Below are 13,635 nucleotides of genomic sequence, written 5' to 3'. Positions count from 1 at the left end.
GTGGAGGATGAAGGCGAGGCACAGGCTGGCTGGATTGAGGGAGCAGCTATCCTGTTTTCTGTCATTATTGTGGTGCTGGTGACGGCATTCAATGACTGGAGCAAGGAGAAGCAGTTCCGAGGGCTGCAGAGCCGCATTGAGCAGGAGCAGAAATTCACTGTTATCCGGAAGGGCCAGGTCATTCAGATCCCTGTTGCTGAAATAGTGGTGGGAGATATCGCCCAAATCAAATACGGTGAGAAAAGTCATTTGTATATATAACCAGATGGATTATTCTGGGAAGTACACACTTGTATTTTCTTTTATGGCTTCTTTTAACAATTTTCTTTGCATTTTCGTATAGTTTGTATTTCTGAACCCTTTTCTGAACTATAGAAAACACAAAGTGGCTAGTTACATTACAGATAAGATAGATGTCTTCCACTTCATTAAGGAAAATATTGTATGCATTGCAATTTTGAGTAACAGTTTACTTAAAGCACCCATATATAATGCATTATAAATACCTATACAATGTATTATAAGGCTTTCATAAAGTATTATACACATGACTATATTTATTAAAAGGCATAACACATTATAGCTATGTTTGTTATGCATTATGAATGCTTTATGAAGCTCTCATGTGTAATGCACTATAAATACCTTCATAATGTGTTATAATTTCTTATACTGACCATTACAATGCATTATGAAGGATTTCTATAGTGCATTATAGATGAAGGGCATTCATGATGCACAACAAGCAAGTGTTATGCCTTTGTATAAATAGTTATGGATGTGTTTATAATACTTTATGAATGTGTTATTATGCATTATGAAGGTCTCTATAATGCATTATGATGATTGCTTTTAGTGTTACTGAATTTTACAGCATAAATTGCATCTTAGCATAAATTTTGTATATGCACTTGTGAAAATGTAGTAACAGTACAGTGTGTCTGATTTATAATGAACACTCTATCCAATGTAGTCACTACGACAAGAGTGGGTGAGAGGTGGGCTTGTTGGACTAAGCTAAGCTGACCTCATCTGTGTCATCTCAGGTGACCTGTTGCCAGCAGATGGAATCCTGATCCAGGGGAATGACCTTAAGATTGATGAGAGCTCACTAACCGGGGAGTCCGACCAGGTCAAGAAGTCCTTTGAGAAAGATCCCATGCTGCTTTCTGGTGAGAATTTCCCTTCATGCATTACTTGATGAATGATTTTATGTTTTCCAGTGGTCTCGACTTGACAGATATGGTATCTTGCTAATTATTTGTATTGCTTAGTGACTGATGGTCTGTTTCTCTTTCTCTAGGTACTCATGTAATGGAAGGATCTGGAAGGATGGTGGTCAGTGCGGTCGGCCTCAACTCCCAGACCGGAATCATCTTTACACTGTTAGGTGCAGGAGGTGAAGAGGAGGAGAAAAAAGTGAAGAAAGGTATGAAAATCTATCATGAGAAAAGTTCTTTCAGTCTAATCTTCCTGTTTTCAATATGTTCATTTTAACTCTGGGGTACTTTTAAATCAAATGTCATTCATAACCCCATCTACATTTCCCCACTACCACCTCTTCCTGACATTTAGATGCGTGTACTAATGTATAATTGTTATTTTATGTGAAACAATAGAACAAAAAAAAAAAAGTTGTGTGCAGTATTTTTATTATCAACCAACTTTAGTTTGGGCATTTGAGCTGGAATAAATTACAGACTATTGGGGTGCTTTCCTAAGTACATACCAGACATTTTCCAAATTTGTCTTTACCTTCACTTGTCAATGTTTTCTTTGTCGTCTTTTCAACAGTTAATTGCAGTAATTAAATATAAGGGTCCTGTAACTTGTAAGAAACGTTGGAACTGGTGTTAACCAAGCATGTAAATTGAAGCTTCACATTGTTATTAAACAGAGCATACATGTGGAAACTTTTTAAAATCTTTGTATGGGAAACATTTAGTGTACTAGAGCCAAACCAGTTTTGCAAGTTTGCCAGTTTAGCTAATTGGCATTCAGGTTCAGTCATGTGGTATTGATACTATTCTAAATGTATGTTTCAGCAGGGTGGTTTCAGTGTGTTTGACTATATTGGCCAGATCCAGGTGTTTGACAAAGTTAAATCGTTCAGAGATTTTTCCCCCTCAAATTATCTGTTGTATATTTCATTTGTAAATAACTTTTGATTTATTCCTTCTTTTCAGTTTGAATAAGTTGAAGTCCTTAACTCATATTGAGACAGTTTTTATTTGAACTCTTAATGCTATTTACCTTTTCAGCAGTTAATCATGGTGTTCATCAGTTACATTAGCAAAATGGTATTTAACAAATGCATAACAAGCACATTGTTAGTTGCATATCGATCACCTTATGATACAGGTGTATTGGATAATTGCATCTGTTCAAATTATTCCCACATCAGCAAATCATTATTTTTTTAGGAAATTACTATTTAGTTGACCCAAAGTTGTTTTAATAAAGATAAGCATGCATACCAAGGCTAAAGAAACCCAATCATAAATGCAATCCTACTTTCACTGCAGCAGTAAGCCATCAGTACTTGAATGATTTTATTGACACATCCGCTTGTCTGAAGTGATAGCCTTGCAGTCTTTTTCTGTCACATCATGGTTGTGTATGTTCACAAAGAATCTTAACCCAGCTCACTGCCTGGATAGAGCTTACAATCAAGCAGTTCAAAACCTTTTCAATGTAGCCTTCATGTTTTATGTTTTCATCAGAAATGGCATGGTAAAAAATGTATAAAATCAGATTGAATCATGGGGAATTGGTAATACAGAGCGCTTTTAAATGACCTTTAAATCTGTGACTTGGGAATCCTGATAAATGTGGCCTCTGAAACAAATGTGTAAATGTATCAAATATTATATACACACAGTGGGAATGTGTATTTACCTCAAGTAAACCTATTTTGGCACATTACAAAACCTTTGTTGTTTCCATGAAGTTCATTTATGCAGCTAATATTTAGATAAATTTCAGTTTATACCAACCAACTTTAGTTTGGGCATTTGAGCTGGAATAAAATACAGACTATCGGGGTGTGCATGCAACATAGTTCAAGGTAATCTCCCCCAAAAAAGAAAAGCAGGTTACTTCAGTTTCATTGAAGCTTTTCATATTTTTAAATTGTGAAAGTAGAATAGAAGGTAGGAAGCTGCTTTTCAGTAATAAGTGTGCTGCATCTTCGACTATTTCCATTTTACAGGTTTTCAGAAATCTTAATTTCTCTCTGATAGGACAGCTCCTATCAGTTTTATTTGTGACTTTTATCGGTTCATTATATTGGTTCAGTATTATTTTCAGTTTTTTTTTTCTTTCAACCCATGTGATCAGCAGTCCACCCTCTTTCTGTGTTTAAACAGGTAAAAAACAAGCGGCTCCAGAAAATCGCAACAAAGGTAACCCGCCCTCAGACCCTCCCCTGCACATCCAGCAGCAGTCTCGGAGTCCCATCTCAGTATTTCAGTCTTGTTATGGCTCTTTCTCTCACACTCTTACGCTGTCGCTTTTCTCTCCCACCAAGCCTGGAGGAGGTTCTCACCTAGCTTTATATGTAAAAGGGTGCAATTCTCACCTGCAGAAAAACATTGCTGTACTTCATGAAGGCTCATGAGTTCAGTTCATCCAGTAATGTTCTGATGTTGCTATGACATGATTATTTTTCTTTTGAGGAAAAAGACAAATTGTTACCATGGAAGCAGTAAAGTTTTAGGGCTCATGGTTTGTTTATTACAAAATTATTGATATTTTTTCAATGGATTTTAATGTTTAACATTTAGCAGGTTCTCAAAAGGAATTGTCATACTGTGGGACATGAGCTATGAAACCATCTACTTTGCAAGGGTTTTTTTTTTATCATACTGATGTTCTAATCCTGTTTTTGTAATACTATAAATGCTTTATCAAATCTATGTAAAATGGAAAAAGCCATTGTTGACAATTTGCATCTGATAAATGCTATATAATAAAATTTCCAGTAAGGGCCAGGCAGATACGGATGGATTGAGAGTTGCACCCTTGCTTACTGATTGGCTGTGGATCGGTTTGCTCTTCTCACTGTTCTCGCCTCCTTCCAGGATATGCTCAGGACCTCATGCTGTCTTGTAACTTTATCTCACGTCACTGTTTAACTCTTTGCATTGCTCTCAATCGTCTAGAGAGCTTTCAGCTTCTTGTTGTTTTATAATTGATTTTTTTTTCCCCCTTGCTTTTTTTTGTGACACATTCGCCCCCTGTGCGTCTGTCGTGGCATCAGCCAGTCAGTTCGTTAGTCCCGTGTGTGGTTGTTTGGTCAGTCTAGTCGGTTTTGTGTTGTGCCAAGTCAGCTCAGATGCGATGACTCTTGCCCTTCAATTTGTGCTTTAGAGGCTTCATTTAGGAAACCAAATATTCCAGTTCCATGGTCAAGTTCATAGGGCAGGAGCAGCAGAAAAGCAGTAAAATGCTTTATAGGATTTTATTCTGTACCAGGGTTTTTTTTTCATTGAAGTTGCACAGCTGCACTTTAAATATGAAATATTGTATCTTGTTAGGATGCCATATCTGAATTTTCAACTTTCTATTTAGAATCAGGGCTCAGTACCTTTGGCTTTGTTTATTCCTTAAATGAGATTAATAAAGATGAAAAATATTCAGATATGATTGAATTATATGATTTTAAACACAACAGTTTTGACAGAGTTAAAGCTAACTGTATATTTGCAAATGAACCAGCGAAGAACCTACATTCTGCTCTTCAGTGAGACAAAAGGTGTTCTTTCTGCTTATCCCGGGGTACGCTATGGCAACCCACTCTTGTTATTGTCAAGATGTTTCTTTCCAGGACTAAAGTCTTGAAAGGGTGACATTTCTATTCTCTGATGCTTGTACAAAACATTGATGGGCTTTATTAAAGTGCTGTCTGTAATTTGAAAGTAAAAATGTAATTTCTGCATTAAATCTACTGCTTTTTCTCTTTAGGCTATTCTAGAGCTTCAGCGCTCCTGCAGATTCAACTAAACGTGTATTTTATTTGTACCTATAAATCATTTAAACCAAAATAAAGAACATTTTTATTTGTGCTTCTTTTTAGATTAAATAGAACTTAAATAACCAAATGTTTTATGATTTGTAAGAAAGTAATGGTGCATTTAAATTGCTTAAGTGAGACTGGGGACAAATTAATATTTTGGACACTAGTTTTTATACTGGGTTGCTGAAAGTGGTGGTATTTGGATTTGGTAAATTAGAGAAAGTGCTTTCTCATGCTGCTTCGGCCTAACAGTGTTATGCGGTGGCATAGTGAATGGGGAATTGCAGTTCGAGGGGCCTGTTCATACCTCCCGACTGTAGTCAGTATGTCTGGTCCTTGCTCACTTTAACACAGAATTTTGCCCCTCAAATCCCTTTGTTCCCCACATCCCTTTGCCTGTTTCTCTATCCCTGTTTTGATATGCCGCCTCCTTTCCTGCTTCCCCCTAAAAACACCTTACTGACAGCTAAGACCCAAGATGGGATTGCCCTTGAAATCCAGCCACTGAAGAGTGAGGAGGGAGCTGAGTCTGAGGACAAGGAGGAGAAAGAAGAGAAGGAGACCCGGAAAGTCAATGTGACCAAGAAAGAGAAGTCGGTGCTGCAGGGCAAGCTCACCAGGCTGGCTGTGCAGATTGGCAAGGCTGGTGGGTGAATCTGACCTGGGTTTTGAAATGCACTTCAATTTTAGCAATGGCACTGGTTTAATTACAAATTTAATTTCATTTAATTTAAATTTAATTACATTGTTAAAAATAATTGTACAAAAATAAAGCAATGTATAGAGCTGAGTCCAATATGATGAATTTGAAGCAGACAGGCATATAGTTGGAATGAAAGTTATATAGTGACAAATTTAGTTCATGAACATCTCAATGAGACATTTGCAAAGCAATACGTTCTTCCGTGCTCATTTTTTCAGGTCTGATCATGTCTGCTGTAACAGTGATCATCCTCATCCTGTACTTTGTTATCGACACTTTCGGCGTCCAGGGACGCCCCTGGTTGAAGGAATGTACACCCATTTACATTCAGTACTTTGTGAAGTTCTTCATCATTGGCGTGACAGTGTTGGTTGTGGCTGTTCCTGAGGGATTGCCTCTTGCGGTCACCATCTCCCTGGCGTACTCTGTAAAGGTGAGGACCAGGATATCTACTAGTGGTATAGCTGTGCATGATCCATTTCTTGAGTGTAGGGTAACGTCTATTCCACCATGTCCTTGAGTTGGAAACTTCTCTAGGGTGGTTCACCCCCTGCCTGTGATTTTAGAAAATGATGAAGGACAACAACCTTGTCCGGCATCTGGATGCCTGTGAGACCATGGGAAATGCGACAGCCATCTGCTCTGACAAGACGGGTACTCTGACCATGAACCGCATGACGGTGGTGCAGGCTTATATCGGTGACACACACTACCGCACTGTGCCCGAGCCAGAAGTACTGCGACCAGAGACACTGGAGCTGATGGTTAACAGCATTTCCATCAACTCTGCATACACAACCAAGATTCTGGTAAGCAACATCCTGGTGGTCATTCTCAGAATATAAAACTGCCTTGCAGTCAGTGTGCAAGACGTTTGCAGGATGCTGTTGCATAAAAAATATATAAATAAACAAGCGCCCACATATTGTGAGCTAACACAAACTAATCCGTGGTGGAATGGAGTGGTGAGTCATCTGTGTGGGATAGAGGTGAGCTGCTGTGCGACTCAGGAGTGCTAACCAGAAGGTGCTGGGGTAAAAATCCCTGGAAACCATTCGTTTTAAGCAAGGTCACATATTGATCTTTCGTGTTGCATCCCACGCACCTCCTACGCTACAGAAAGTACTTGTAGAATTCGTCTTTGTATGAATATAAATCAGTTGATGGAGTTAAAGAATTTGGGCACTCGTCAGCACTGAATGTATGGACATTGAAATAAACATGTACAAGCTCTGGTTAGTAACACAAATTTGCAATTTGGAATTTCAGTACATGTTTTAGTCCCATTTAGCAGAGATTTATACCACACAACAGTGTCAAACAATTGATTTACTTCCTTAATTTTAGCAGCTATTAATGCTTATCCCTTTTCGGTATAATGTAGTATAACTTTTTCTGGCATTTACTGTAACCATGTTTTTCTACATTATGTGAAAAATATTATCTAAGAAAAAAGTGAAAAAAACTTCTTAAAGCTTTTTATAACCACAGATCAGTTGAAATATATTACCTTTCAGTCATTTATCCATTGTAGGCTTGTGGGAGAAACACAAGGCACCTTGTACAGGATGCCAGTGTATTGCAAGGTTGCAGGGCATCCATACATTCACACACACGCACACATACCCACTCGCACTCATAATCTCATTATGGGCAATTTAAAGATGCCTACACACAATGTCACCTGTTTATGTAAACATACAAATTTTAAGATTTATCAAATACATCAAAACACTCCTATCATCTTCATCTGAAATTTTGATCTAGCCCCCAGAAAGGGAAGGGGGACTGCCTCGCCATGTGGGAAACAAGACTGAATGCTCACTGCTTGGTCTAGTGCTTGATCTGAAGCGAGATTATCAGCCGATCCGCGATGAGGTGCCAGAAGAGAAACTCTACAAGGTTTACACCTTTAACTCTTCACGGAAGAGCATGAGCACAGTGCTGAAAAACCCAGATGGTACAGGCTACCGCATGTATAGCAAGGGTGCCTCCGAGATAATCCTTCGCAAGTACGCATTTTTTCCTTCTATCATGTCATCATGTTTTGTTTTATTTCTTCTTATTGTTATTCTTATTTGCATGTTCTTGGTTTTTGTCCAAAATGACATAACTGAGAAGATCAGGGTCAGCCAGTCCATGGAACAATAGGGGTTAAGGGCCTTGTTCAAGTACCCAACAATAAAATCATGCTGCCAGCTATGGGATTATCACATTATCACACTAGAGGCAAAGCTGATTTGTATTTATGTATTTTTACTCAGCAACAGTCTGAAATACTTGGTGATTTGACTTTTAGAGAAACCATGAGGAGAGTGGCTGAGGACTGATTTAAGAGAAAAGTATGTCTCTGTCCATGAGAACAGTGGCCAGAGATTTCCAACTCTGTGTAAAACTCCATGAGTTCTTCCCTACCCCCACAGAAATAAATATGTTTTCATGTCAGCATTGTGACAATACTCTTGTTTGTGTTCTTCCTTCACTCTCCCTGGATCCACTTTCCAGGTGTTCCCGCATCTTGGATGCCTCTGGCCAGCCTAGGGTGTTTAAGCCAAAGGACCGTGATGAGATGGTGCGAAAAGTGATAGAGCCCATGGCTTGTGATGGCCTGCGAACTATCTGCTTGGCCATGCGGGACTTTCCCGGCGATACTGAACCCAATTGGGACAATGAGAATGAGATTCTGTCTGACCTGACCTGTATTGCAGTGGTGGGCATTGAGGACCCTGTACGGCCAGAGGTAAGATACAAAACCTTGTGTAAATGAGAATAACCAAACTGGTCTAGACAGTGACATAGGTTTCCAAACACAATGACAAATTGTTCATATAATTATGTAGTTTCCTTTTATTTACTTCTGAATGTGAAAGAACGCATGTACGTGAGGACAGGTTTATATAGATGGTATTTCTGAACCGCTTCTTTGTTGTGAATAGGACAGTTAAAGTTGTGTGTTTTGCTATTTTTATACTGTACCCCTTAGCATGAATCTGGCCGTGTTAGGTCTGAGCAATATAACAATATTATCCATAATCGGTAATATCAAACAAGTTACCCAGCATCAATATCTAACTAACCAGCAATTATCACCTTTGTTGGTAAATTTGGCTTAGGCTATACCTAGCAAGGTAGAGATTTTTTGCCTAGGTTTCCAATGAGGTTTTTTTAAATGCCGATTTGACAAGTCTTGCCTATTGCGGTAATATTTTGTTCACCATTCTTGTAAGTTGGGAAGTTCGACATTGTCACATCATCAACTTCTGTCTTCCAGTCAGCAGCCAGAATGTTAGCAGTTCCAGTGGAAATTCCTGGTGGTAATTTTGAACTTACCAACTTATGTGGATGATCTACCAAGACACGACCTTACCACTGTTAGTTCTCTTTCATGATAAGAAAATTATCAGGATAGCATTGATAGCCCAACTACAAATTCCTTCTTCCCGGCTACTTTCATTTATGGGAGGGAGTGATCTTCACAGACTATAGCTAAAAGTTGAGCTAAAAAAATAACCATTAACAATTTTAGATGAACTAGGGTAAGCTATTAATTAGTTTTAAAAGCATGTCTGTTGCAGTGTGCAGACCATCCTATATGGAAAAATAAAATGCATTGTCCTGTGCTTATCCATGAAAATGTGCAATTTGTCTTAGACATTTCTATGGAGCCCCTAAGAGGGAGGAGGAGAAAAAAAATTAATGGGAAGAGAAAAAAAAAAATACAATAAAAAAACAATGAGTTCTTTTGCCAGATTATTTGTGATTTGTGCCACAGTAGCCCTTCTGTTGATATGTACCAGAAGGGATAGCCTTTGTTCATACCTCATATCTTGTCTTACATCTCATGTCTTGGCTGCCTAAAACCCTGTTGGCAGTTTGTAGTTTTTCTTCCTCTTTGGACCACTCTTAGAGGGTGCAAGCCTTGGCATTTGGGAGATGCTCTGACCCGGTCATCTGGCCATAATGATGTGACCCTTATCGAAGTCACTCAGGTCTTTACCCCTGCCTATTTCTTTTGCATTAAGCACATTGCCTTTTAATTCTGGGTGTTAGGTGTCCATTTAATATATTGCACAATTGGACACCTGCTGTTTTAACAAGATAGCCTGCATTATTTGTTTCACATGGGAGGTGGTCATTATGTTTTGGCTCATCGAAGGTATAATTCAGTGCTGGTGTTTACAACAAAAAATGATGAAAAGGTATTGTTCGCCATGCTTATTATGAACAGCACTTCCACTTTGACTATGTTAAGATACCATTTAAAGAAGATATGTACCCAGCACAGTTGATGAGGATTGCCCAGAGCCGAGCTTTTTGGAAATATTTAATATTCATATGGTTACAAGTGGGGAAAAAAATTAGCCATAAAATCTCTACATTGTGTAATATTCTGTGGACCTTCTCAATATTATTGTGATTGGAGGAGGTGTCCACCCTGTCCTGTCTGTAGTGTGTTGGGAGATTTTTAATTGTGTATAAATAAATTAGTTGATTGGGTTTGAAGAGGGATGGGGAGTAATTCATCATCAAGCCAAATGTGGGTAAATACTGCAGTCAAGCCCCCCCCCCCCTCTTTACCTAACCTCCTCTGCATTAAGACCCCCTGACTAGACTGAAAAGTCACTTTGGGCTACAGCTTACTGAGCAAAGAGGAAGGCATAGTATCATGCTGAGGAAGACTAAAATAACCTAAGCAGACTGAGATTTAATGTCACTTTTCATCTCAGCAGTCTCTAGTCAGGATTACAAGGAAGTGCTGAAGGGATGTGTTATTTTTTGGAGGATTTTCAGATTATCATAATTTATTGATCATGAAGAAAAAAATCCCCCAACACACTTAAATTTTATGAATGAAGGTCACTTGTTTAAAGCTCGTTTCATTGATTTTTCTCACTGCAAATATGCATTGTAACAGTGGAAATAGAATAATGTCATTTTAATACTGCAGTATTTATCTAACTGAATCTCTTGGTACCACGATTTGGTAAGCATGGATTTGTTTAGAGGTTTTCAATCCATGTTCAACTATCTTCCAACTGCTTATACAGCATCATGTTGTCAGTCTGCGGCCAATCCAGTACAATCATTGCTCCTTTAAATGAGTTTGCCTTGGTGTTTATATGATAGAGCATATAATTTTATTTTTAATATTTTAATTCATTAATTTTCCAGCATGTGGGTTATCAGACTCATATGTGTCATTCTAGGTCCCTGAAGCTATTTCTAAGTGCCAGAGGGCTGGGATCACTGTGCGCATGGTAACTGGGGACAACATCAACACGGCCCGTGCCATTGCCACCAAGTGTGGCATTCTGCAACCTGGAGAGGATTTCCTGTGCCTGGAAGGCAAAGAGTTCAACCAACAAATTCGCAATGATAAAGGAGAGGTAAGAAAGAGGGAAACTAGAATTTTACATTATTTTATACATTAATATTTTTGCATTTACTCAGTCTGTTTTCAAATTCATTGTCTTAAGTGTATTTAACAAATAAAATCATTATTATCAATTGGTTGGTACAGAGTTGCTTCCAAGAGGCATATGTAATGTTTATTTTATTAGAATTAGGTGATCAGTGATCATACACCAACGAAATGTGTCCTCTGCATAACCCATATGTGACATAGCAGGGGGCAGCTAATTCAGCATCTGGAGAGCAGTGCTTGGGGGCGGTATCTTGCTCAGGGTACCTCAGTGGTGCCTTGCTGGTCAGGGATCTAAACCAGCAATCTTTCAATTACAAGTGTGCTTACCTGACCATTAGCCCACCACTGGCCACATTTTTTCTTTCTTTCTTATAAAGAATACAGTGGTACCTCAGTTCTCGAACTCACTAGAACTAGAATTTCTTGAGTCGAACAAACCAGTTTGACCTAGAACTCGATCTGAATATCAGAAGTCGAACCATGAACGATGACCTAATATAAATTGTACGCGCCAGGAAATGAGTCATACTACAATTAGGGCTGAAGGATTTATCGATTTCAAATCGAAATTGCGATTTGAAACAACGCGATTAGCAAATGGCAATGGCTGCGATTTAGGACTTACATTATACATCACGTCGGACCCAGGGTTTAAAACTGTTGTAAGAATAGTTTTCTAAACTCATACCATGCTTCCTATATGACAGTCGTTCTCACCAATCACAAGCGCCGTGCTCCTTATGTGACAGTCATGCTCACCAATCAGAAGTGGCCCGAGGCGACGGAATACACGCCCACAAACAGCAAACACGTGAAGAAAATGTTGCATTCGCGGTGCGGAAAAAATACTGATTCCGCGACTGAGCTATAAGTGAATTGCCTTCCTATTTCATGGTCCGAGATTGTTTCAGAAAGGTCCTATCATCAATAGAACCGGCGACCTCCTTTTAAACACCAGCTGCAATATACTGTACTTCAGCGTATCACACCTTTTGTTTTTGTTAAGGGAAATCACATTAGCATATAACCCATCAAAACAACAATGAGACGGTTGGTAATCCTGTGACCCCCAGAAGTGCCGTAAAATCCATAATACAGTCGTGTTTATGTCATATGTTTTTGTGCTCATTGATTTTCCATAGATTAATCTTGTGAAATTAATCTTAATACCACAACAGTAATAAAATGAAAGCCTCGCTTGAACACAAATACTAAAAGAACAGATCGCTTTAATCGTAATTACAGTTGGGTATGGGCATGGTCTTACTTAAAAAACATATAAAAAAGTGACGCATATAATGTTTTCTCCGTTTTATATTTGTCAGAGCAAGTCAAATCTTTGGTCAGCTGCCTGGAGTGAGGCTTTCTGTTTGAGACGAGTCTGCACATACATTTACATGTATGTAAGAGCTTTATTACCATGTAAATAGTCTGTAGGGTTTGCGAACTGCCCTTACGTTTTTGATGCAGCTAAGTCTAAGTTCATAATGGAATCATTTAGATTTGCCATAAGATTTCTTGTGAGAGAGTCTGAAAGCGTGTTACCCAAACCCGTGAGAGTTTGCAACCCTGAACACATACATTTTCTGTTTCCCCTGAATTGATTTGTATAAAAAATAACCTTATACAGTTGTTAAAAAGCGGAAACGTAGACCAACATGACAACCAATAAACTACGTCTATGTATTCGACATTTTATAAAATGCATACTATGTTTTACAGTTTCAGGACAGAAAAGCTGCTCTGATATGAACATTGCAGCTTTCTGAATGTTAGATTCGCTGCTGTTATTAACACTAATAACCAGAGGTGTCAAAAGTACACACATTCTTTACTCAAGTACAAGTATAGATACCTGTGTTTAAAAAGACTCTAGTAAAAGTTGAAGTATTGACTCAACTTTTTTACTCAAATTAAAGTGAAAAGTACAGGCTCTAAAACATACTTAAAGTATAAAAGTATAAAGTAACCTTGCGAAGGACAAAACCACCATTTTAGGGAAAAGCTTCCTGGACTCCATGTCCAAGTGCAAGCAGAAAAAAATTAAGTGAAATGAATACAAAAAGCTCCGTTGACCAATCTTTTCTAAACACATTCAAAAAATAAAACTGCTGTAAAAGATTGAGGGATTGCAAACTCAATGTGCACGGTGTTCAAAAAATTTATTGGTATGCAAATAGATATTAGCCTACACATAAATATTATCCATCACAACAGACTTCAAAGCCTAGACAATAACATTAAAAGCATACCCTATTACTAACTTCTATTTAACAGCAAGAGATCATGTGTAGGACTTTAGGTGCATCTATGTGAGAACTACCCACATCACTGTGTGTGTGTGTTGGGGGGAGAGGGAAGAGAAAGACACAGCCAATGATGTAATCCTTAACTCTGAATTTGTGCATGTCATCATTCAAAATACTGAGTCCCTTCAAAAAACAGAGAAGTAACTACACAACTGCCAAAACCTCATGTATAACTTTGTAT

The 13,635-nt window shown here is 38.4% G+C and overlaps 1 protein-coding gene across 1 annotated transcript in view; it reads left to right on the top strand.

Annotated features, from left to right (window-relative positions):
• LOC140586896 (plasma membrane calcium-transporting ATPase 4-like) overlaps positions 1-13,635 on the top strand; it is a 33,419-nt gene that overhangs the window by 1,249 nt on the left and 18,535 nt on the right. Inside the window, exons 2-11 of the mRNA XM_072708386.1 lie at positions 7-235; positions 1,047-1,172; positions 1,304-1,429; positions 3,369-3,404; positions 5,484-5,663; positions 5,939-6,153; positions 6,287-6,529; positions 7,488-7,732; positions 8,226-8,460; positions 10,928-11,107. Of these exons, the coding sequence (XP_072564487.1) occupies positions 7-235; positions 1,047-1,172; positions 1,304-1,429; positions 3,369-3,404; positions 5,484-5,663; positions 5,939-6,153; positions 6,287-6,529; positions 7,488-7,732; positions 8,226-8,460; positions 10,928-11,107 (1,815 nt within the window). The remainder of the gene's footprint in view (positions 1-6; positions 236-1,046; positions 1,173-1,303; positions 1,430-3,368; positions 3,405-5,483; positions 5,664-5,938; positions 6,154-6,286; positions 6,530-7,487; positions 7,733-8,225; positions 8,461-10,927; positions 11,108-13,635) is intronic.

Source organism: Paramormyrops kingsleyae, unplaced genomic scaffold (genome assembly GCF_048594095.1).
Source record: "Paramormyrops kingsleyae isolate MSU_618 unplaced genomic scaffold, PKINGS_0.4 ups82, whole genome shotgun sequence".
Lineage (NCBI taxonomy): Eukaryota > Metazoa > Chordata > Actinopteri > Osteoglossiformes > Mormyridae > Paramormyrops > Paramormyrops kingsleyae.
This window is presented reverse-complemented; position numbering and strand designations above follow the sequence as displayed.